The sequence below is a fragment of the Carya illinoinensis genome, chromosome 7 (genome assembly GCF_018687715.1).
Source record: "Carya illinoinensis cultivar Pawnee chromosome 7, C.illinoinensisPawnee_v1, whole genome shotgun sequence".
Classification (NCBI taxonomy): Eukaryota; Viridiplantae; Streptophyta; class Magnoliopsida; order Fagales; family Juglandaceae; genus Carya; species Carya illinoinensis.
Window position 1 is genome coordinate 3,866,018 of NC_056758.1, and position 26,510 is coordinate 3,892,527.

The following is a 26,510-nucleotide window of genomic DNA, read 5'->3' on the forward strand; positions in this document are numbered from 1 at the left end:
TAACCTTGTGTTGCATGTCTCGACGCTTCAAATTTCCGTTTGATCCCAAATGGAATTTGGGGGCGTCACAATTGCAGTCTTGGTACATCAACAAGAATCTGCAAGATTGGATAGAGATAATCAATAAAAGAAGTTTAATGATCTATTTCAACAGATTTCAAGAATCTCAATCAATATAACAACAGGTATTGAGGGGCAAGATGTACATGAGGGAATGGGAGAGGTAAATCATTGTGAGAATCAAAGGGAGAATTTTGGTAGAGGTCTTACTAAAGGAATAAAGCTTGAATTTCCAAGGTTTAATGGCAAGAATCCATCTGCATGAATTTACAGAACCAATCAATACTTTTTGTACCATCAAGTTCCTCCTGGTCATAGGATATTTTTTGCTTCTTTCTATATGGATGATGAAGCATTGGTGTGGCTTCAAGATGCTGGTGAGGTTGGCATATTTTGTAGTTGGGAGGAATTTGTGCAAGCAATACATACAAGATTTGGGTTATCTGTATATGATGACCCAATGGAGGCCCTTACAAGATTGAAGCAAGTGGGGACAATCACTGCTTACAAAGCAGAATTTGAGGTTCTTTCCAATAGAATTCGTGGTATTTTAGAAAGAAACAAACTAAGTTGCTTTTTGAGTGGATTGCGTGATGAGATAAGGCCGCCAGTAAGGATGCTTAGTCCTACCAACCTTAATGATGCATTTGGGTTGGTCGAGATTCAAGAACGGTATATTTGGAGCACTAGAAGGCAATGGACAGATAGCAATGGGGTTATTAGGTGCGAGTAGCACTTTCAAGCAGGGTCAATCTGGTTCAATCTTAGGTGTTCCTAAGTCTCGGCCCTTACCCAAGATTCAAGTGCAGAAGATGATTGAATCACAAATGCAAGAACGTAGAAAGAAAGGTTTGTGCTCTTTCTGTAATGAGAAATACCACCAAGGCCATAGGTGTGTTAAGCCTAAACTTTACTTGTTGGAAAGCATGGATTGGCCTAGCAGTCTTGATGATGATTCAAGGACAGAAGAATAGCAACAGCCTGAGTTGGTAGAAACTGTACTGCAAGAAGAGCCACAGGTTGCTTCAATTTCTTTTCATGCAATGGTTGGCTCGCCAAGCCCTAGAACTATGAGGGTTGTTGGAAAAATTTTCAAGAAATGGGTTGTGATCCTAATTGATACTAGTAGTACCCACAACTTTGTGGATACTTCAGTGATTTCTAAGTGTAGTTTAAAGATGCAATAATCTCATTCAATGCCAGTGAAAGTGGCAAATGGAGATGTTTTGATAAGTAAAGGGAAATGTTCTGAAGTTGAGGTACAAATTTTATTTTGGATCTTTTCACTCTTTCCTTGGAATATGTGATGTTGTTTAAGGAGTGCAATGGCTCCTTATATTGGGTCCAGTTCTTTGGGATGTTATCGAGGTGAAGATGGAATTTACCTATAGAGGGGTATCTACTTGCCTCAAAGGGTTGCCCTTTAACAAATCTTCAGTGATTGATGATAATAAAGTGTGTAAATTGTTTGCTATGGAGACCAAAGGAGTATTTAGTATTCTTGCAGATGATTTCTGTAGATCAAGAGAAGGAGCATAAAGCACTGAGGTATCTAAGTTGTTGGCTCAGTTTGAGGGGGTATTTGAGGAGCCTAATGGGCTGCCTCACAGAATACAATTAAAAGAGCGGTCAGTGCCTATAAGTGTTGAACCAAACAGGTATCCTTTTTATCAAAAAACTAAAATAGAGAAAATTGTTTCTGAATTGATGCAATCAGGGGTTATAAGGCCTAGCCAATCCCCTTTCTCTTCTCCTATACTTTTGGTAAGGAAGGCTTATGGCACTTGGAGAATGTGCATGGATTACAGAATCCTTAATTGGGCTATAGTTAAAGATAAATATCCAATATACCAGTTGTAGATGAGTTGTTGAATGAACGTTTTGGTTCAACAATCTTTTCTAAATTGGATTTAAGGAGTGGTTATCATCATATTCGAATGAGAGAAGAAGATATTGAAAAAACTGCATTTAAAAATCATGAAGTTCATTATGAGTTCCTTATGACGCCATTACTAATGCACCTTCTACCTTTCAAGGTCTTATGAATGATGTCTTTAGGCCTTTCTTCAGACACTTTGTCATTGTGTTTTTTGATGATATATTGGTGTATAGTAAAGATCTTGTTTCCCATTTGCAACATCTTAGAACTATGTTGCAAACATTGGAGAATCACCAAATGTTTGCAAAGAAAAGTAAATGCAAGTTTTCTTACTCTGAAATAGAGTATTTAGGCCATTTAATTTCTGAAGAGGGTGTGAGAGCTTACCCTAAGAAATTGGAGTCCATGATCAAATGGCCTATCCCAAAGCATGTGAAGTCCTTGAGGGGTCTCTTGGGATTGACTGGGTACTACAGGAAGTTTATAAGGAATTATGGCCAAATAGCATCTCCGTTGACTAACCTATTGAAAAAATACAATTTTATCTGGTTTGAGAAGGCTACTGAGGCATTTGCAGAGTTGAAACTGGCTGTTACAAGTCCTCCTATACTAAGTCTACCAGATTTTACTCAGATTTTTATAATTGAGTGTGATGCATGTGATAATAGAGTTGGGGCTGTGCTAGTGCAAAATCAAAAAACCTTTAGCATTTTTAAATCAGGCATTCAAGGGTAGAAATCTTCTATTATCTATATATGAAAAAAAAAACTTTTAGCTTTGGTGATTGCAGTAAAAAAATGGAGGTCTTATTTGCTTGGGGGATCATTTGTGGTGCGTACTGACCATCATAGCGTTAAGTTCTTACTTGAATAGAAAGTTGGGACTCCTGCACAACAAAAGTGGATCGTAAAGCTAATGGGATATGACTTTTCAATAGAGTATAAAAGGAGTGTGGAGAACAAGGTTGCTGATGCCTTGTCAAGAAAATAATATAATGAAGAGAATTTGTCTTTGTCTGTTGTCCTAACCCTTCTTGGATGCAGGAATTAAAAAATGCTTATGATTCTGATCAAGTGGTGTGGCAGGTTCTTGTTGGCTTAAAGGAGGATAATTCTCAATATTCTTCCATTAGCCTCAAGCATGAAGTTCTGTTTAGAAAGAACAGAATCTGTGTTCCTAATTCTTCTGAGTTGAAGTTGAAAATTTTGAAATTCTTGCATGCCAGTTCAAGTGCTGGCCATTGTGGGTTCCATAACCCAGATCTCAGTTCTATTGGCTAGGCCTGAAAGGTGACATGAAGAAATTTATAAGAGAGTGTGAGATATGCCAAAGGAATAAGGTGGAGAACACACAACCTACTGGAATGCTGCAACCTCTTCCAATACCAAATGCAGTGTGGATAGAGTTGTCTATGGACTTTGTGGAGGGTTTGCCTAATTCGAAATGGTATTCTATGATTATAGTGGTGGTAGATAGACTTTCAAAGTATGCTCACTTCATAGGTTTGAAACACCCTTTTACAGCTGCCAAGGTTGCCTCTTTATCTGTAGCAAATGTATTCAAACTACATGACATGCCCAAGAGTATTATTTCTGATAGGGGCTCTACCTTTCTTAGTTCCTTTTGGAAAAAAATTTTCAAACTACAAGGAGTTGTCCTTTCCTATTCTTCTGCTTACCATCCACAACATGATTTCCCAATGGGCAAACAAAAGCTATTAACAAAGTTTTAGAATAGTATCTCAGATATTTTTTAGGTGACAGGCCTTGAGGCTAGGCTAATTGGCTACCACTTGCTGAATGGTGGTATAATACCACAACTCATTCCTCTACCAAGATGACTCCTTATGAGGTCATGTATGGGATACCTCCTACCAAGCTACAAGCTTATGTTCTAGAATTGACTAATAACCAAGAGGTGGAGGAGAATCTAAAGACAAGAGAGCAAATTTTACAATTGTTGAAAGCTAATTTGGTGGCTGCCCAAGAGAGAATGAAGATGTTTTATGACAGACACAGAACTAAGAGTGAGTTTCAAGGGGAGATTAGGTTTATTTGAGATTGCAGCCCTATAAACAACACTTAGTAGCATTGAGAAAGAATTTCAAACTATCCCCAAGGTTCTATGGCCTATTCTTAGTCACTCAAAGAATTGGGAAGTTAGCATACAGACTTGATTTGCCATCATCTACCCATATTCATCATGTATTTCATGTTTCATGCCTGAAGAAAAAATTGGGCCAGAATGTGTCACCCTTGACTACTCTACCTTCCATTGACTTGTATGGAGACCTGAGACCTGAGCCTAAACAGATTTTACTGCATTGTAGCAGACAAGTTAATAATCGAGCACTTGTGGAAGTTTTGGTTAAACGGCAGGGCCTGGATGAAGAGGCAACTACATGGGAGTCATATTGGAAGTTGAGTGATGAATTTCCTCACCTTGTGGGCAAGGTGCTGTGAAGGCGAGGGGTATGTCATGGGCTGAAGTCATGAGAGATGACTGAAGATTGCAATGAAGGTTTGTGCAGCAGCATAAAGTCTGAGAAGGGAATGACAGTTAAATTCGTTGATGAAGGAACGCAGCATTTGAATAAGTGGTTGTTGGTGCAAGCAGCGTCGTTTGGTTAACTAGCACGCCGTCGTTTCATCATTCTGTGTTGTAATAGTTTTAGTTACTTGATAAAACACAATGTTTTGTAATTCATTTCTTGATAAACTTGTAAGAATCCATTATTGAGGAAGTCTATAAAAAGGAGGGAAAATGATGGAAAAGTATCAGAAAGTTTATACAAAATTCACTTTCCTCTTCTTTCACTTCTCTTCTTCTTCACCATTTATGGAGATTGACTATCTCGAAGTAGTATGTGAATTGGGTCCACGACAGCATGGCACTGTCACATGCAAGTACAGTTTGCATGCATCCAAACCCTAGCAAGATTTTCTTTCAGGAAAGAGTAGTCAACGTACACTCAAAAGAAAGTGACCAATCCGTCCACTGCTCGATCTCTTGTATATTTAGTTTAGTGAAGGCCCCAGAAATCGATCGAATGAGTGGCATGCATTAATATCTGGACGGCAAGCTTAAGGTACTACTGCTTGCACTACTTCTCAAGTTGCACAACTCATCATGCATGGCTTTAATGCTAATCAGTAACCCTGACCCACTTTGTTCTACCAACTTCCTCGACGTAGATTTTCAAAACGTACCGATAGATAGTATATATGGCAATATTTAGGTCAGAAACTTCTCTTGCAATCGAATTATTTCATTGAGATTACTCAAAATGTATTGTTTTTCCCCCTTCTAAACTAATTTACATACAATCCTTATTAGAAAAGATGGAACCAAAAATTTTCTTTAAGTAACATTAATATACTTATATGTATAATATAATTGAAGTACTAATGCTCTTTTTCATCGTAGATTATTTCATTCTCGTTCACACTTCTTAAATAGCTACCATTCAAGTGGTTAATGGAAACAATCACTTAAAATGTGTGTCACATCAATATTTGTGACTGAGGATAACAAGATATAAAATGAAGGGTACCAACATTCCTCATAATATATGTAAGTTTAGAAGTAGTAGATTATGTGATAAAGGCAATTATGAACTGATCTCACGTTATAAACGAGGGATTGTTACATATAATTCAAATAATTAACATGCAAAGGATGAAATAATAAGGAACATGTATCTATTTTGAGAAGCTACCTACACATGGAAAAGCCTACTACTTTTCTTCAAGTTCAGAGGATGAAAGATGGGCCATTGATAAAGAATCAGTTCCAGACTGAGAGATTTAAGTAGAGATTGTTCCCAAAGCAGAGCCCAGACAGGCTTAAAATTGCTACAACATACACATTAATCCTGATGACATGATCGACCATATGTCTTGGGAATTCCCAGGGTCGAAAGATAAGAATTCTGGACAGAACGACGAATACAAACATTGTGGTAAATAAGACAACAATTCTTGGATATGATCAACGAAAGGGGTTTTATTCCCCCCCTAATGCAGGCATATGGGTATTTCAGCTGTTTCAACATCAGTTTTGTTCTGTAATGTTATTCACTCAATGCTATAATCCCATTTCCCCAAGAAACGAGTCCTGAAGCTTACAAGATAAAGTATTCAGGAAAAATTAGGGTAGATCGATCTGTCATTAACCTACTTTTTCTGCCGCCACCAAATAACACCTCAGATAATATTTACTTCTGAGTAATCTTGAAGGAAATTAAGTAAATAATGGTGCATCATGTCACACCAAGCGATGAATAAATCGATGGACTAAAAAGGTTATAGTACAAATCTGGGGTAGGCTCTTAGCTTGGGTCACAAAAAATAACTTGCTCGGCATCCCAGAAAAATGGAGTTGCATTTCAAGAAATGGGGGGTGAACAGCTTATTTTCCTGCATCGTCGTCATAACCAAGAGCCAAATCAAATATCTGACTGTATTCATCGACAAAGTGAACCTCAAGACCTTCTTTCACATTATCTGCAAGCTCATCAAAATCCCTTCTGTTAGCTGAAGGGAATATGATGGTCCTTACTTCGCTCCTTCTTGCTGCTATAGTTTTCTCTTTTACCTGATTTCTCGACAAGAATGATAGTTTTGTGAGCTCAGATGAACAAAAATGTGTAAACCACAATACATTACAAAATATAGACACCGCAGCTTGACAATCCAGGATAAATCATGGAACAATGAAAAATCAAGCTGGGAAAGAACCTGTAAGTTTAGACTTTTACAATTTAATGTTACAATTATTTTCATTTGATTAAATGTTCAGCAATCTATGGAAATGTTGTAAAATATAATCCAAAGGAAAAAAAATTGTGACTCGAAAACTAATTTAGGATGGCATAATGTCAAAGACAGAAGACATCCTATAGATATGGAGGTTTCTTTCTCTTACCCCACCAATTGGAAGAATCTTCCCCGTTAGAGTAACTTCGCCAGTCATTGCTAGATCCTTCTTGACTGGCTTCTTCATTGCAAGAGACATGAAGGATGTGATCATGGTGCAGCCAGCACTAGGCCCATCCTTGGGGGTGGCCCCTGAAGGAACATGAAGATGAAGCTTGGAATTTGCAAAAAATGGGTTCTCTGGCTCTTTCTCAAGCAATATTGCTCTGGCAACGGTGAGGGCAATTTGGGCACTTTCTTTCATAACATCCCCAAGTTGGCCGGTGATGTGGATGGCCCCTTTCCCCTCTCCTTGCTCAACCTGAGTGGTCTCTATATAAAGAGTGGAGCCTCCCATGGCAGTCCAAGCAAGACCCATCACAACTCCAACTGGAGTCCGATCATAGATACGCTCAGCATGGAAAACAGGTTTCCCAACAAAATCAGTCAGGTTTGATGAATCAACCAAAACTTTCTCACTAGTTATAGTTGCTTCACGTTCCTCCATCTTCTTTGTTTCTGTCACCTCCTATGAAGAGATTGTCAAAAAAGAAAAAACAATGATCAAACATCTTTGACCAAAAGAAAAATTGGTTGGACATGGTGAATCCAAGATGAAGCTAGCTTAATAGGTATTGAACCATAGAAGAAGAGTGCAAATGAATTTAAACAATGAAGCCAACAACGACATGGCTGCTATCATTTTTATTTATTTATTAAAACCTTTCACAGTTGGGGTTGAAGAAGGTCCCGAGGATTCGGTTGTTCACCAATTCAAGTTGTACAGGACTTAACTCACTGCTTTCACATGCTTCTGGTGATAACTCCTGCTCTCTTATTAATGGGAGGGTAGGGGAGGTCTGTAAAGTTTTCTAGACATGAACTCCATAAATAATTAAGCTCATAATTAAAACATAGGTTAAATATTATGAGCTATCTCATCTCATCTCATTTAATCATTACAACTTTCACAAATTTTCACACAAAATATAATAAACAATTCAACTTTTTCAAATCCCAAAACAAAACTAATATTAAAAAAATTATATTATAACAATATTTTATTCAACTTTCAACAAAATATCTCATCTCATCTCATCTCATCTTAACTGTGTAACGAAAAATAGTTTAAGTGACTTTAAACTAAATTTTTTTTACTTTTAATTTTGATCATTTAGTCTTTTCATTAGTAAACTGTTAACAATTCGTTAAAATGCCAAATTAACACATCCTTTCACATGTGACATGCCACAAGTAAAAAAATTTTAAAAACAAAAAAAAAAAAAAATAGAAAAAAACGCTAGGTCGACCTAGTCAATGCTAGGGTGACGCCCAGGGGTCACTCCAGGGTTTTTTTTCCTTTTCTAGTTTCTTTTTTCAAAATTCTCGTTTTTTAAATGTTTTTTTGTTTTTTACACAAGGACACATGGCACCCAATCATTGGTGGTGACATGACATTTCAAATAGATTATTAACAATTTGCCAACTGAAGTACTAAAATGATCTAAGTTGAAAGCAGAACAGGCTCAAAATTAGAACATAGGAACCAATTCTCCAAAAGGCAAACCACATGGACTACACAAGTATTTAATCCTAAAAACAAATTCAGGTAGCAATACAGCTTTTCATCAAACGAGACTTTTTTTCTGCTTTTAGATCACAATCTACTTAAAATGCAACTCCTATTGATACCTTTTGATTGGTAACTCCTATTGATACCTGTTTCCCAAAGTTTATAATTTCTTTGATACCTTTGAATCTGAAGGTCGATCAGCAGGGCACTGAGTTTGATCATCTAGGACATCCACTGGCACTGTTCCGGCTTCTACAAAGGTTTCAGTAGCTTGTTCATGGCTGTTATCCTTTACAGGGTCAGATCTAGTCTCGTTTCCAACCACTTCACTTGATCCCTCAGCCCGTTCCACTTGAGCTTCCTCAGATTCCACATCCTGAACTCCAGCAACTGCCGGCTCATTCAACTCTCCCTGTCTAACAAGTCGGAGAGCTATCTGCCAATCCAAAGAGAAAATTATATGCTTCAGACAAGCTCAGTAGAATTTGAGGCCACGTACCCCTACTCTATGCAGTAGGTTCCCTTGTATTATTAGCATGAGCTATTACACAACATATGCCATTAGAGTTCATTATTGCTGAAATAGTCATCTCATTTTGAACTTTGAGAAAATTATTGAAAATTGATGTTTAAATCATGAATCCAGTGCTATTATGGGCCATCATCACTATTTTGGTCATTGCGCTATCATACAATTCCCCAGCTTAACAAACCTTGCGGTAAATCTTTTCTATGTGCTTCTGCAGATTTCGAACTCCTGCTTCTCGGCAGTAATTTTCTATCAGGGCAAGAAGAGCTGCATCGGTCACTTCAACCTGGAAAAAATTAAGACATTCTCCTTTACAATTAAAAAAATGTCACGCATACATCCCCCATTTTGTTTAACAATAATAACACATGCAGGCAGTACAGAGGGAAACAATGATCAACACCTGCTCAGGTTTGATTCCACACGCTTCACGTGTAGTCTTCTCCAAATAGTCTCTTGCAATGTGCATTTTCTCATCAGTAATATATCCAGCAATAGCAATGACCTCCATCCTATCCAAGAGAGGATTAGGTATCATTTCCACAACATTTGCCGTGCAGACAAACAGAACCTGCAACATGAGGCATCGTTGTAAGATTGTCAGAAACCCTATTTATCATGTAGCAAGTAAACTCGAGCTACGCCTAGAGGAACATATTCCAACATGTCACAAATTTACCACATGTTCCCTCATCTATCCTCAGCTCATTTGTTGCATGCATAATAACAAAGTGTGGACTCTCTCTCTCTCTCTCTCTCTCTCTCTCTCTCTCTCTCTCTCTCTCTCTCTCAAGCGTGTTTACATATCAAGAAAATAATAATGCAAAAGTTTGTAAAAGCACCTATGCGTGCATTCTGTATGACACCACATTCCATAGGTACAGAATAACAACAATGGACACTACAATAATACAGCCACCCCAGACCCTTCCACCAAGTCCATTTAACAACCATTTGATAGAATAACACAGAACATGCTGTAATCTACAAATTTCTCCATATCACCACAATTACTAACCTTGGATAGGTCAATTGGAACATCAAGATAGTGGTCTAGAAAATTAGCATTTTGCTCAGGATCAAGAAGCTCCAACATTGCACTTGCTGGATCACCAGAATGTCCCCTTCCCAACTGCCATAAAACGCATCATCTATGAGATTAAACTCATTCTGTTATCACAGAAAAAATGAATACATATATATATATTAACATGTATAAGCATATATTAAAAATTATTTATGTAAAAATCTACTGTTGCAAATAAGCTTTTCATACAAAACAATATGGTTGTAATCAGAATAAAGCATCCATGTACTAACAAAAAGGTCAAAAACTCATTCTGTAGTATATAAGAAAACCAGAAAACAAAAAAACTACTTTTAATCCACTTTAAGGTCAATCAAAGCAACTGGTGATAAATTTACCTTGTCAATTTCATCAATCAGAACAAGAGGGTTAGCTGTTCCTACATGTTTTAGGCACTGAACCATCTTTCCTGGCATAGCACCAATATAGGTTCGACGATGCCCCTGAAAATAAGTTTTCAAGTCAATGATGTTACAAGTATTCACGTAATTTCTCTGTATAACTGCATATTTATTTTCGTTTCAATATTAATAATTGTAACGCTACCTTGATTTCAGCAACATCAGATAATCCTCCAACAGAAAACCGGAAGAACTTACGGTTCAACGCACGGGCAATTGAACGACCTATGCTGGTTTTTCCCACCCCAGGCGGCCCAGAGAGACAGATTATTTTTCCTATGATGCATTGGGGAAAAAATCAAGAATGATGTGCTACTGTTGTTTCACAGAAATATGCAACAAATAGACACAAAATTAAAAGGAGTACAATGCGAATTAATGCAGAGATCAGCATCTGAAAATAAAGGAAGATACAGCCAGCCTGTAGAATCTAGTGTTCTTGATGCTTAAGCAATGGAGCAGGACTGACAAATTAAGGAACCTCAACAAAATAATTGCCTTGTGCCCAAGACTGACCTCACAAATTAACATAGATTTATTCATGCTCTTTTTTATTTGCTTCATCCAAATATGATCTAAATAAATCACCAACCTCCCAAATGATAGTTATCTGGCCGATAAAATCAAGTTATCATGCCACTGATGTTTCGTTATTTTGAACATGCCAATTTCATAGTGAGAAGCATCATATGGCAATGTTTTGTGGGGCTCAAAAAGCTCAGGAAATATGGCAACGGTAGACATGTAAAACATTTAATTTATCATAAATCATAAAAGAACCGAATTTTTTTTTATAGGTAATCAATCATAAAAGAAGCAAACTATATCAACCTTGTGAGGTTCCCCTGAGTTTTCCAACAGCTATGAATTCCAATATCCTTTCCTTCACATCAGCTAATCCATAATGATCTTCATCAAGAATTTTATGTGCCCGAAGGACATCAAAGTTCTCATCACTGCATTTTGCAAGGGCAAAATAAAATGATTATTCTAGTACTCTGCATAGATTGTGTTATAAAATCAGGGATAAAACAAAATATCTCAATGGGTTGAAACTAATGACAAGAAGCTACTGAATTCTCACATCAGCCGTGGCATAGATATGAGCATGAGAACTTTGGCACCAAAACATTTTTCATAAAAGTTAATGATGACTTTGTTGCAAGAGTAAACAGACCTATAATTTCCCCATGGAAGAGCAGTCAACCAATCCAGATAGTTACGCGTTACATTAAATTCACTTGAACTGGCTTCTAACAGCTGCAGCTTTGTAAGCTCTTCTTCTATAACTTGCAAAACATGAGGGGGACATTTCTCCCTGTTTGGTTCAAGCCTTTCTCTAAACTTTGCTGCAATACAGTTTCAGAGTGATGCCAAAATCAATTGATGAAATTAATAGTTACATAATGGACCACAATATCACTTCTCTTTTTCAGTCAAAGATAGCTTAGATGTTCAATCAGACTTATAGGATATACATTTCAATATTCATGGAGTATATATATCATCCACTACCAATTCCTATATAATAGAAGTGGCACTTCCAACAGCAACAAAACATCTTGCTACACACTGGATGTTCAAGATGAGTTTACTTAAAGTAGGGATGAGCTACATCTTGCTATGGATGCCCCTTGATTCAATATATAGTTCATAACAAGTAGAATCATACAATTAGGTGAAAAGGATTGCTTGAGAGCCAATAAAAACACAGCTTTCAGTTACCAATGAACCTTCTGTGCAAAATACCAAGTGAGAATTTTTGTTAGGTAAGCATCTTACTACTGTTTCTAAGCAAAGAAGAAACAGAACTAACCAGAAAGTGCTGTTTTGTCATCTGTCTCCAAGCCCAATTCCTACATTCATGTAAATTAAAGATACGATATAGACACACTTTAAAAATACAGGAATGAAAGGATAACACGAATAACAAATAAGATTCATACTATGTGCGTGTATACATAAATGGCAGCAAGGACAAATACCTTTTTTATGGCCTTAAGCTGTTCATTCAACAAGTAGCGGCGCTGCTCACCACTTATCTTTTCTTCAATTGCTTTCGCAATTGATTCCTAACCACAGCCCAAGAGAGGAAAAGATTCAATTAGAATCGAACAATGATTAAAAATTTAAATATAGATGAGTAACACATAAAAAATGGCATTAAGTACCTGGATCTTGCTTATTTCCATTTCTTTCTTCACCAATTCGAGCGTAAGTTTTAAACGTTTATACACCTGAGCAGCAGATAAGTCGGTTTTAAAAACAATTTATATGTAGCAATTTGAAATATATATATGTGTGTCTATTTCAGATGCTAGATGGCTGATGGCTGATGGTATGAAGGCTCACATCTTTTGCAATATAAAAAAGGTTACTTTTTTGGGATCATTTCTAAATATATACGCTTCTAAAGATCATTCAACGAAACAAAGATGTGTCAATTTTTACATACATCTAGCTCTTCAAGCACTTGCTGGCACTGTAATTTGTTCGCACCAGATATAGCAGCTCCAAAATCAGCTAACCTTGGGAAATTAAAATCACCTATATGCTGCAGATTTCAAGAATAAAAAGGGAAAAGTTAATTCCACCATATGTCAAAAGTAATACAATTAAACTGATCACAATGCAATGATAGAGTATATCAGTAAATGACCGCATTTGCATAAGACAATTTCTGACCACATTGGTCATTGCTGTAAAAATACCAGTTGGAAAACCATTATTGGCAAAAGCAAACAAAAAGAGGCAGAACAAACACAATCTTTCCCCATCACTCAGGTGCTAGCTTATATGGATCAATTTTAATAAGTAAACAAAAATTTTATTGATAGTAAAAAATAGGCAAAAGGCCAAGCACCAATTGCATGGGAAGTGTACAACAGATGGCACCTAGTTAAGAAATAGTAGTAGATACAAGGAAATTTTGAAAGCTTAATCCATTAAATTTTTTTATAACCAAAAGGAACAAAGTGTTGAAAATGAGGCGTGTAAGTTCATAGATTATCCTTCTCGATCTTCAAAACACCAAAAATTCCTTTCCTTCCAAATGCAACACAAGACATATGGGAGCCATCTTCCACACAAGTGTAATTTGCGGATTGCCATGTCAACAACTCCAACTTACAAAAAGGTCTGCCACCCTCCTGGGCATTGCCCACCCTAACCCCATTATGCCAAAAAAGACATTCCACAGGTTACTGGCAACCTTACAATGAAGAAGCAAATGGTCAACCAATTCCCTGATCTTCTTGCAAATGTAGCACCGATCTATCACAATGATTTGGTGTCAATGGTAATAATCTTCCCTAAGGAAGCCGTCCAGACAAAGAAAGTTGCCCTTTTTTTTTTTGATCGGTGACAAAGAAAGTTGCTTTTAGCAGCACCTTCTCTATATATTTCTCCAAGGAAATGGAGGATATTCACCTGAGAAGCGAGGACCTTGTACAATGAGCAAAGGGAAGGGCTCCTAAGTATCTTGTCAGTACCTCCAACTCCAAGATCAATAGAGGACAATTAGTTGAAGAAATCAGTGAGGGCACCTAGCTCCCCAGCATAAACCACTCTTAAGGAAGCTTAAATTCCACTAAGGAGAGCCATCAACAACTTCCAAAGACTCAGCCACAGAAGCCTCCAGTTCACTGGAAATCTAGTAAGTTCTAGGGAAAGCATCCCTAAGAGCCCGGTACCAAACCAAATCATGCAAGAACTTAGGAGTGTCAAATCGTATTAACGAGTCGTGTTCGTGTCGTGTCAAAGCATATATATTATACTATATAGTTCAACCCTAACCCGACCCGTTAAGCTTATCGTGTCAAAATCTCAAACCCTAACACGACCCATTAACATAACGGGTCGTGTCGTGTCAACCCGTTTTGACCCATTAGTGAATATTATGAAATATGTTAACACGATACAATACGACCGGTTTCAAACTGTTTATGTAAATGGGTTGAATAGGCCCGAAATTAACTAGTTTAACCTGATTAAATTTAGCATAATTTTATATAAATTTTAAAATCACAATATGTATAAAAATTATAAAACTATCTACAAGTCTAAAATTACAATCCAAATAATAAAAATATCGAAATTGAAATTTTAACAATTTTACTTTCAGGTATAAGGGTATAATTGTAATTTTAACTTTCTTAACGTGTCATAACGGGTCGACCCGTTATCAACCCGTTAAGAAATCGTGTCTTAACGGGCCAACCCGTTTTGACCCGAACTCATTAAGACTAAACCCTAACCCGCTATTATCGTGTCGTGTTCGTATTGGGTTAACGGGTCGTGTAACATATTGCCACCCCTACAAGAACTTGATCCAAAAACCATCACCCATCTCCAATTTAGTGTCTAGAGAAACTCCCCAACCCCCTGCGCCCCCCAAAAAAAAAAAAAAAATTCAAGCACCACCGCCCGCCCCTCAAATCTATACCTCATGCTACCATTCCTTCCCTCACTGCCCATTCATGTTTATTTTCTCCTACGTTTTTCCCATGCTTTTGTGTAGGTGCTTGGAGGTATAATCAACTGTCAATCTTGGCGCACCTACTTGTAGCTCCACTTTCTAAGAGTCTAATGGTGCTTTCTTTTGCCACCCTACTTGTAGCTCCACTTTCTAAGAGTCTAATGGTGCTTTCTTTTGCCACGAAGTGGCTTTTGTCCACCCACCCCTATCCAAGAATGCAAAGGGAGCACGACAGGAGCTCTTCGATCATCACCCCAGCACAATTAGACTCAACACACATCTCCCTATGGCGAGATTGTCTCACAATAAATGATTCAAAGCAAAAGCTAATCAATGGATTGCTTCAACAACTGCTTTTACAGCAGCCAATTATGGGACCAGATCAATCACTTGGTACCATTTCCCAAAATGTATTCATTTTATGCACTATATCTACTGTTTTGCGATGATTGTCGGGAATCCCACCCCCTTTGATATATTTCTCTTTTGTAATGTATTCAATTTGCACTTTCAAAAAAAAAAGCACCATCCCACTTAAAAAAAACCTACCATACTTGGAATCAATTATCTATTTTATTTTATTTTTCCCCGTCAAGAATTCAAACAAGATTTTGTATCGATCCAATAAGATACGAATACAATATTCTCAAAATTCCCCGTTACATGAAATGCGCCAAACCCAAAACAAGCCAATCTTGAAAGAAATAAATGAATAGGTAGTGTAAGGAGTTTGATCCAGACTGGAAAAACCAACCGGACCGAACTCCAGACCAGTCAGTCTTGGTCCCAAAATATGTGGACCGATGATATTCAGTCCAAACCGGAACGAATTGGACCGAACCCCTATATATATATTTTTTAAAATATTTTTAATAATTTAATATATTATTTTTATATAATAATTATATAAGTTAATGTAATTTTCATCTAATTTATCATCATTGACCATATAAAATAATATATGCTATCACTTAATAATAAATCATAAATCATATGATAATTTATGTCATTATATGTAAATAGTTAATACATCATACATTCATACATACTCTACTATCTACACTTAATTAAAATAATTAGGTATTTTTTTTTAAAATACCTAAGTTGCAAGCAACTATGAATAATCTATATACAATGAAATTATTTGATATTCATTAACCATATATAAAATGTATGACATTATTAATAATTATGCACATTAAAGAGTAAAGTCTAAGTTAGTAAGTAACAACTATCATCATAAATATAATTATAGTAAAAAAAATCTTTTTAATAAGTTAGTTACATAATCCACATTAATAATTCACTTAATTTTAATTTAGTAATTTAAATAATTTTTTTATTGATTTATTTTTTTTTTAAATAAGAAGAAATAAAAAAGAAAAAACAATTGGGTCGGACCGAACAAACTGACTAGACCAATAGCTACCAGTCTCGTCACTATGGATGTTCGGTCCAGTCCAGTCCTAGGAAAATGGACTAAAAATCGGTCCATCACCCCCCTAGACCGAACCAATTTACACCCATATAAATGAATTCCAAAAATCTTTGGTAAATCTCAAGAAAGTTTTCCTGTGCGTTCATCACACAATATTTCTAGATTCCAATAAGCCTAAATACCACTAAGCACTAATAATGGATACAAGCAAAAAGATCATAATGGAATCAATTATCTTTTTCCACAAAGCCTCCCTCTCCTATTGATAACACCACAACCCCTTCCCTTGTAAGGCCCAATTAAATCTGAGCAAGTTTTGAACTCCCAAACCTCCCCCAGAAATCAGCAAGCATACCTTATCCCAATTAATCAAGTGGAACTTGAACTCATCACCTATTCCTTCCCACAAGAAATCATGTTGCCATATCAAATAGCCCATATTTGGACCCATATAAAACAAGAGCTATTTATTTGAGTTCATTATTAAAAAACGTTACCCAGTTAAGTTCGGAAATGATTGATTTGAAACTGGAAAGCTAAGTAGTCATACTCTGCATACAGCCATATAGGCTATATTGCAAGCTAATTGGATGACCATGTGAATGATCCTCCAATCTCTCACCTGGGACAAAGACGTGCCTCCCCCCCCCCCCCCCCCCCCCCCCATCTTTCACTTGGGGAACCGGGTAATGTTGAAGCCACCAATCCAGATTTGGTCCATAAACTCCAGCAAAGGCCCACTTGAAATCATCCACCACTTTTTTTAAAAAAAGCAAGCCATTGTAAATTCCCCAACACACTCCTCAACTCTCTCCACCGCCCTTGTACCCCACAAACTCCAAACAATCCTACAAGAAATATATCTTGGTCCCTGGACATTCCAAGTTATAATATTGGGCTTCATAATACAACTGGTTATACCCTTCCTCTAGTCCTCCCTTGACTTGGACTGCCTCGCTAAGCGTCACAATTGATTGCCCAAGTAAGATGCTCTAACTCCCTGCTCTTGTTAGATCTTGATTTTGTTCCAAGTGGCCTGCCTCAAATGCAGTGAGCATTGGTGTGAATTGGTCCTCAAATTCTCCACATATAACAACCTCCACACATTGTTGTATCTCATTAACCTTTTGTAAAACCCAATCCAACGATTGGTGGAAGAGATATCAGGGGAACAACATGTTCCGCAAACTCAACCCCAAACTGGTATGCCCTAAATATTCCTCCTCGCAAAGCACCACCGACAACCCAATTATGTCCTCCACACCACCTTCTGCATACAAATCCCACATCTCCTTAACAACACCATTGTTGCTATCACTACCTTGTCTGAAGTTGTGTAATCCCACAAGGTGCCTTACGAGGTACCGAGAAACTAGTTCTCTCCATCATGGGTGGTGAGGCCATGCTCACCATTTGAAATTCTGGGTTGGTGCCAAACCAAAGAAAAACTCCCCCAAGTCTCGGCAGTACCTCAAGCTCCTTCACCTCCAATGTGGGTGCCATCATTTCGTCAGAGAGAGAATATTGATCGAAGGTAAGCCACTCACCGGCAATTCTTTCTGTGCCACTCCGAGAAACCCTACTACACCTCCCCCAAGTCTCAACGTTACACTATTTCTATGCCATCGTTTTGTAGGAGAGAACACTGACCAGGGATGTAGCACTCATCAGTGAACTTTACTGCATCACCTGTGGTGGAAGGCAGTCTGTTTCAGCCGTCTCTAGGCCGTTACCTGACATAAAACCCACTTTGAATATAAATAACCCAATTTTCCTTTTGACCTGCCACACTCCTGGATCTTAATATAGAAACTTGTCCAAACCCAACTGTCTTTTTTCCTTTATCTGGTTTTATAGAATTCAGCCCATCACACCCAGCCCACTCTTGTGTAAATGACTTGTAATTCAGGCCTATCTTGGGCTCCCCCTTATTGGGACTTACAGTCCCATTACCACCTCCCGAAAGTAAGTCGAGTTTTGCAAACAACAAGGCAACTGCTGCCTTCAACTCGACAAGCTGGTTTTGCATCCCTTTTAGTGTACCGTGCATCTCTCTTTCAACCATCCTGTCATTGGGAAGACCAAAACCATCCCTCGTTGCATAGGAAACAATTCTTAAGCTTTCAAAGGAGTCAAACCCCTTCTGCCTTGGGTTTCTTCCAAGTGTGATCTGCAAAGGCTTCAGACCACTTTCACGGTTCCTCTTCATGCCCCTAGAATCAAACTGAGTCACCGAAGCATGTGCTCGGGTCTTTTTGCTCCAGCTCCATATTGTTGTTCTCATGACCAGATGTGTTCTTCAGGTTTTCCCCCAATGACCCATCAGCAACCTGCGTTGCGCGACAACAAATTTCTCCCAACCCAGACCTTCATACCCTGCCGAAGGATAATCGTTGGAGCCACAAAGGCTCTGTTTCCTTTGCGCATGTGTTCTATGAATTCTGATTGTCTCTCTGCCTGGAACACTACTTCCACCGTAGCCAGCAGCCACCCTATACCACTACGACTCAAAACTACAAACCGCCAAACCATTTTGCTCTTCTCCACAATTTTTATTGAGGACCTCCATGCTTTTGTTGAAAACTTGAAAGCCTTTGATTCGCCCAAAAGCACACAAACTGACCCATAATAACCTGTGATCTAAAGTAAGAAGAAAAGGGAATGGAACAGAGAACTACTTCCAGCCATCATCACCTGAAATAGCCATCAGTGCACTCATTCCATACGAGAGAGTATGTTGGCAGCAAATATTGGTAAAGGAATAGATGCAAAGAGTGCATCAATATTAGAGAAGAGGATCATGAAAGCAGTTGAAATCTGCACCACCCTTCCGCTCCCTATGTGAGTAAGTCCTTGTTCCAATTAAACGAAAAGAAGTTACTTCAACACATATATTATTAAGAAGGTCACATTAAACGAACTTGATACGTGATACACCCACCCCCACATTTTCCTTTTGTATTCTCAGCCAAATAAGGAAAAGGTACATTGAACCCAAGCACTCATTTGTCATGTTAAGCCTTTAATTACAATGTTCCTTGATAGACATAATTTCAATACATAGTCATATACTACATTCTGCGGCATACAGCACGTTACACCATGTCATGCAACTCTAACTTTATAACAGCCACCCTTGCCAGAAGGTACCATTCAATATCAATGATCATTACTTTTCCCCCTTTTGATAGGCAAACATAACTTAAGCATAAAGGATTTAAATAGTGACCTCAATCTCCACCTCATGTTATTAGGGCAAAAGACCATTGATCCTAGAAAGAACTTAATTTGGCAGGTCATAATATAAGGAAGAATTCAACCAAAATATTGTTCAAGGAAGTGATGACTTGAAGGAGGATAACTAACACTGCAGGCAGAACTATTCAGTTGTTTTTTCTTTTTTATAGGTAAACGGTAGTATTAATACAAATAGGCAAAGCACAAGTATACAAAATGTAATACAAGAGATAAGACCTATCTAATTCGCTAAAGAAGAACCTATCAAAAAAAAAATTCACTAAAGAAGAAAAAAGAAAATCGTGTACATTTGGGCCATTAAAGTCTAATGACTTCCAAAGTTAGTTTCAAACCAAGTATCCATTTGAATTGGCAATGAACAAACAGGCTTTTAATGTAGGAGACATGGTTCCTTGGTTTATGTTATTAGCGACATTTTTATGCATGCTAATCAAAGTAAATTTGAACTATGAGCCTTTAAAGATTATTTACTGGTAATAGAGTCTCAAGTACGCCACATTAGGGACTGGATGATCCATAACATGGCCAAGTTAAAGACAGTCAAGAAGTTTTACAAGTGTTTTTTTCTTTATGCAATGACGTGGAATCTCACTAAGGCAAGGCCCTTCAGACCCACTGTTGGGGAGGCAACCACTTTTTCTCAACAATAGAATGGCAACTTCTAAAATAGTTGTGGCATTAGAGAAATAAAATATTAGCAATTATAAGTTTAATTATCATAAAGAGATTATTTTCACCTTTTAGATCAAATCCATGACTAGTGATGCATTTTTTATTTCAATTTTTATGTGTAAGAAAAATGGAGAATCGGTAGACCATCTTTTACTCCTTGTGAGGTGGCAAGAATGCTATGGGCGGAGATCTTTTATAGAGCGGGCATTGCTTGGGTAATGCCCAAGAGGGTAGTTGATTTATTTGCATGTTGGCAAAGATGCAGGGACAACTCAAATATTGAGGATGTATGGAGGATTATTCCTTTATGTATCATGTGAGGCTTATGGATTGAAAGGAATAATCGCAGTTTTGAAAACAAGAAGCGTTCTCCAAATGAGTTAAGAAATTTCTTCGTCCATGGATTATTTCTTTGGGCATCCTTGTGTGTACTTGAAGGAGCTTGCTTTAATGAATTTCTTGTATCCCTTTCCAGCTCCATTGTTATGTAACTAGGTGAATGCTATTTGTATTTGGGCTATGCCTATTTACTTATATGAATAAAATGTCTGTCTTAGTTATCAAAGAAAAAAAAAGATCATCAAGCTACCACATAACTTACACATACATTTCCTAAGTTTTTCCCTTTCTCATCTCTCCTCTTCAATTTCTTCCTTCTTTCTCTATGAGTACACTAGAGTAGATTTATTATAGACTGGATTGAACATAAGTGGTGGAATTTAGGAAGCCACAAAAAGCCAAAGCAAAAACGCATAATAACCTAGGCATTAAACATAGGAGCATTTATATAGAAAAGATTAGGATAAGTATAGGTAGTATCCCCCATAGATGTAAGAAATGACATAATGTAATGAATGAGGTGCTGGGCAGAATCGACTTAGCTTGGGTTATGCCTGAGAAGGTGGCAGGAGTAGTGGCTAGCTTGACAAATATGAGAGGCAATCAACAGATAAGAGAGGTGTGGAAGATGATACCCATATGCATCATGTGGTGTTTATGGCAAGAATGCAATGCAAGGACCTTTGAAGACAAAGAGAGATCGATGGAGGAATTGAAAGTTTTCTTTTTTAGAACTCTTTGTATTTGGACCATAGCGGTTGACTTTAATGGCCTAGAGCTACATGATTTTCTGATGTCCATCGCCCATACGTAGCGTTGGAAACTATACTTTGTACCGGGCAATTGCCTATTCTTTTGATAATATAATTTATTTACTTATCAAAAAATAGAAATGACATAATGTAACTCCAAGCAAAACTCCAACTACATTTGGGCTTGCACTCCAATAGGACTACTCAATCCAAGTCACTATAATATCTACTTTTAAGGGCCTGTTTGAGGTTACGTTAGGGTTCTTTAAAAAGTGCTTAAATAGCCTTGAATGATAAAATGAGGTTGTTTGGGTGTTACATGTTAAACTATTTTTTAATCTCAAATAAGCTAAAAAGTATGTTTAAGAAAAAAAAATATCAATGGACAAAAATATTCATACAACTTTCAGATAATTACAACTTTTAAACTATCAAGGATATGGTCATAATCTTTTAAAAATTCAAATGATCTTTTATATCATTTCTACTTCAAAAAGAACTTTTTTAATTTGTTTCAAAACAAATACAACATGTTTGAAAGTGCTTTAGACATGGTTACCAAACAGTAAATAAATTTTTAATGGTAGAACTTTTTTTTATATAAGGATAGTAGAACTTATTACTTAAGATATAAGCTATAAGCCTTAAAGCTAAAAGCTATATCACCCACCGTAATCCCAAACATGCATTAAATCTCTAACATCCTCGTTAGGCCATTCTGTTGTAGGTCTTATGGCTCGTCACACACTTCTAGATAAGGAATGGCTCAAATGCCATTTGTAATAATCCAAGGAAAACCGAAGTCACATATGGGCTTTTACTCCAGGAGTAGTAAATGTTACAACTAGAGTACCTTAGAATCATTATAAAGCACGAGCTTCTCCTATAAAAACAATGTGGGATTTCATTCACTACTCTACAATAACAAACCCGGGGTACTGCAGACAACCTTTGCTAGAGTGAAGGAAAACATTTATGATTAAGGTTCCAAGCATACAACATAATGAAGAGCCTATGGAGGCCAAAAATATATTAGCAAAGAAGAAAAAGGTATACACCTGAGTGTAAGTTTGAACATGATCTCTCCAAAGGGAACTAGTCTTCAAAACATCTCTTAGGGTTGATATAACCTCAAATGAGGTTGCTTTTATGACATCATCATCCTTGTTATATGGTTTATCCTGTAGTATAAAGTAGAACCATAAAAATAATATATTATATAATGCGTGGAACTGTTGACTCAGTAAATAAATTGATCAACGAATTGAGAAAATGTTTAGAACATGGATAACATGCCTTGAGATGGTCAACTTTTACAGTAAGTGGATCCTCATTAACCTGCATACATGCCATAAATTATTTAGTCCAGAATTATGTTCTTACTTATAAAAAAAATATTTAGTCCAGATGTATTGCATTTCAAAAAAATAAAAAAACAAAAATAAGATTATTAAGGATTTTTTTTTTTTTTATCGGTGAAAAGAAGATATTAAGGATGAAAGATATCTAAGACTACTTTTGGGTAGTGAGGTGGTTTCAAATAATCTGTGAATAGTAGTGAAAAAGTAATGATAAAATATTGAATAGAAGTGAATAGTAGTAAAAAGTAGGTAAAAAGTAATGATAAAATACTGAATAGTAGTCTACCCAAACACAGCCTAAGGAAGGAAAAAAAAAAAAAAAGGAGCAAGAAATAAAGTTTAAGCTTATTATAGGGTGACTTCATCCAAGAAATATTGTGGTGCTTCTGGTGCTTTCATACTCACCAATTCTGTGATTCGAAGTCGTCTATGACCAATAAGGATAACTTGGTCTCCTTGGATACTCGAAATCTGGTACATTAAGATAAAAATTAAAACTACATTATAGTTATAGACTTTTCTAATTGATACATTTCAGATTGATCTGAACTCTTCTCAGGGAATTATACAAAATTTGTAACAAAAAAGGTACCTGTGCAAGTGTACCAACTTCATGAAGACGATCCAACAAATCTTTTCCCTTCAAACCAGATATGTTTTTCTCTGATTCAGAACCAGATACCAAACTAGGATCAGTCCCTGGCTCATCCTTAAGAAGGAAAGCACCAGCATATGGGGCTTGTCGTTTTCGGCTTTCTTGTAAAGCTGCTAATAACTTACGATCCTGCATGCAAGGGATTAAGTTTGTTAGAGAACCAACAACTCTGATTTCTGAATCCCTTTTCTACTGACAAATATATACTGGTCAGAGAAAAAAGATCTTGCATGCTTCAAAAAATCCAATTAAGCTTGATGAACATTGCAACAGCAACATCTTAGAAAATTTAATAAGTAGCCTATCAAAAAAAATTTAATAAGTAGAATATGAGACATTCTAGCACCCAAAGAAAAAGGAGTCATGGATAAATGTGGTTTTCATTTATCGGGAGCCTGCCATACCTTAATAGAAATTGGCATGTAGAATCCTGGAAAGAGTGGTCTATGTGGCAATGGTAAGGCCAAAACCTGCAGGAAAAATTTTGTTATATTGTAGAAGGAATAACAACCCAAGTGACATAATTGACAGATTGAAACCAAGATATTAACTGGTCAGTTACATTTTTTATAAGTAAAGAAACAAATGGTCAATTATCTCAAAGTTTTTGAGTAATTGTAAAGAAAGAATCTAATTAGATAGGACACAATTAAGTTGCATAGAAACCAAAGACATACTTAAATGGAAATAAAATCTCTTAACAACAATTTCCGTCAAAGTTGAAAGTGTTGCAGAAGAATGATCAAACTCAAAAACAATAAAACAATCATACAGACAGGACTGCACCAGAATGCAATTGGTGTCTAGATGGCTTCGTGGATATCAGATAGAACATTACTATTGTGGTTAATTGTCCACATGTTACCTGTCTTGACACTTTGACCTAAGTTGGCTAAATAATGTGCAACAAACCCTCCTATATGGTATAGATGTGGTTCTAATTAGCATTTGAAAGTTCTTTTCATAAAAAACAAAAGCATTATAAGGGGCTTCTATTCAGGCAGCCCATAATCCTCCGAAACAGCCCATATTTCAGGGATTCTTACACCACGCTACTTAAAGAAACAGATCCATAACCAAATTCAACTCCTGTCTACTTGGACACACCCCATTTGCTGCAGCATGCTTGACCAAAACCATTCCTAAGAGCCAAAAATTTAATATCAAACTAAGAAATAACCAACCTTGACCGCAATTGAGCCGCTTTGATTTAAACTGGAAAAAAGCTATGATTAATGAAATGAGCTTGAGTCACCAGCTTCAACACCAACACCCCAAATTACAACTGTAATTGAAACTCGCCATATTAATGTGCAATGGATTCAGCATCTATTTCCTCACTTATACTAAATATGCAAACTTGTCGCCAAAACGTTAAACGACTTTTTTTGCTTACCTATGATAGATTCCCACACCATCACTTTTGTTACTGATTGCTTATCAATAAAATGAATTCGCTAGCCCAGAAAGAAGATGATATGATTAATTCCCTAACAAAACCTACCCACAAAAGAATAAATGAATAAAACCAATATAAAATTACATTCTAAGACTAGCCTATTCAACCATTTGGCATAGTTCAGTTACAATTCCCCCTTTGTCGGAACCAAAAAACAATAAAAAGACAGATTTTTTCTATTACTTCACATTCCCATAAACCAGACAAAAACTTAAAAAACTGAACTTTTCAAAGAAACCAACCGTGAGGTAATCCTCGGGCCTCGGATTCGTGGGCACGATAGCCGAGGACGACTTGGACTCGAACTCCTCGGCGTCGGAGTCCGACGCCTTGACCTCAACTTGCACCACCTGGTCTGGCCCATCACCCGAAGAATCCGAACAGAAAAAGGCTCTCGGACCCAAATTAGGGCTTCTCCGAGTCAATCCCCGGAGCGAACTCAGAGCCTTGAGTAGCGGACTCGTAAACTCGGTAGGCCCGGAACGGAGAGCAGGCAGGGTGTGGAGCTTGGTGTAGAGGCATGAAGAGGAGGACGAGGAGAGAAGCTTCAGCATTGGAGTTGATGGGGTTGGCTGAGATAAATAGAATAGGATATACGGGCAAAAATGGGAGTTTATGGGGGTTTCGTGCCCTAGTTTGAGTAGTGAAGAAACGCCATTGATGAAAGTTGAATAAAGATTGAGGAAGAGAGTAGAGGATCAGGGTACGGATTTTGTTAAAACCCTACGTAAACCCTTGTGGAGGTAAAAATTGACCAAAAAGACCTTACTATTTGTAGGTTTTTATCCTCTTCTGCACCAGTTTCCAAAGGTTAATTGTGGAAGAAGGAATTGTGGACCCTGCTCACCACTTGGAACTACGAATGTCAAAACTTGCACATTCTGGAACGAAAGAAATTGATCTGAAACCATTATTAATAGAACCTTCGGCTTTCTTGATTCACAAGCAAGCAAATACTTACTTCCTTTTGTAAAATGTCTTTCGTAGAAATCTTTGTTATTTTTAGTGTGAATTAAATAATTAAAAATTTATTTTTTTATTAATTTATTTATTATTTAATGTCGAATTAAAAAATAATAATGAGATTTTAATACTTGATAAGATAATAAACGATATATTTTAACAAAAAATAGCAATTTTGGCTATTAAATGTTTGTTCAAAACAGATTTGAGTATAAAATTATAAAAGAACTGATTAGATACCAATTAAAAAAAAATTTACAAATTCATTACAAAAATATTTCCTTAATTATTGAGTAAAAATAAGAAAATAAAAAAAGAACTTGATACGAAATATGGGTAGACATCCTCGACGAAAATAGTATTTCTCATGTATAGAATTCCCATAGATGAAGATCAAAATTATTTTTATTCATTACCATTCACATTTTCGTATCCAAACTCATGTATTGAAACTAGAAGTTTTGCTACTAACAAAATCAAAGAAGAATTATTTTTAAAAAAAGACTTATATTACTTGGTATCAAAGTTTTGAATTATGCTTGTGTCATCATTCCAGTTTAGGTATTGAAACGAAATATGTCAATATCAGTGTGTATCTGTATACAATTTCGAGATATATATCTATATATTTTATCATCTATAAAAAAATATTTTTATATATATAATTTATACTAAATATGATTAAACCTGT

At 36.7% G+C, this 26,510-nt stretch overlaps 1 protein-coding gene across 1 annotated transcript; it reads right to left on the reverse strand.

Moving 5' to 3' along the window:
- Positions 1-5,756: 5,756 nt before the first annotated feature.
- LOC122315884 (lon protease homolog 1, mitochondrial) lies at positions 5,757-25,722 on the reverse strand. Its single transcript, XM_043132170.1, has 20 exons — positions 25,099-25,722; positions 23,802-23,867; positions 23,335-23,526; positions 23,148-23,213; positions 22,678-22,719; positions 22,440-22,562; positions 12,901-12,999; positions 12,617-12,682; positions 12,431-12,517; positions 12,262-12,301; positions 11,623-11,794; positions 11,277-11,401; positions 10,591-10,721; positions 10,383-10,487; positions 9,976-10,089; positions 9,361-9,528; positions 9,142-9,243; positions 8,607-8,864; positions 6,866-7,384; positions 5,757-6,535 (listed from the first exon to the last, which is right to left on the reverse strand). Exons 1-20 carry the CDS (start codon positions 25,408-25,410, stop codon positions 6,350-6,352), a joined length of 2,973 nt encoding a protein of 990 aa, XP_042988104.1. The 5' UTR covers positions 25,411-25,722; the 3' UTR covers positions 5,757-6,349.
- Between the last annotated feature and the right edge of the window lie 788 nt (positions 25,723-26,510).

Bases quoted from the DNA above. Each gene is read 5' to 3' on its own strand.
- LOC122315884 (XM_043132170.1), bottom strand. From the start codon at position 25,410: ATGCTGAAGCTTCTCTCCTCGTCCTCCTCTTCATGCCTCTACACCAAG. The intron at 23,214-23,334 runs GTACCTTTTTTG...TTAATGTACCAG, and splicing joins AAGTTGGTACACTTGCACAG to ATTTCGAGTATCCAAGGAGA. The intron at 11,795-12,261 runs GTTAGTTCTGTT...ACTGTATTGCAG, and splicing joins TGACAAAACAGCACTTTCTG to CAAAGTTTAGAGAAAGGCTT.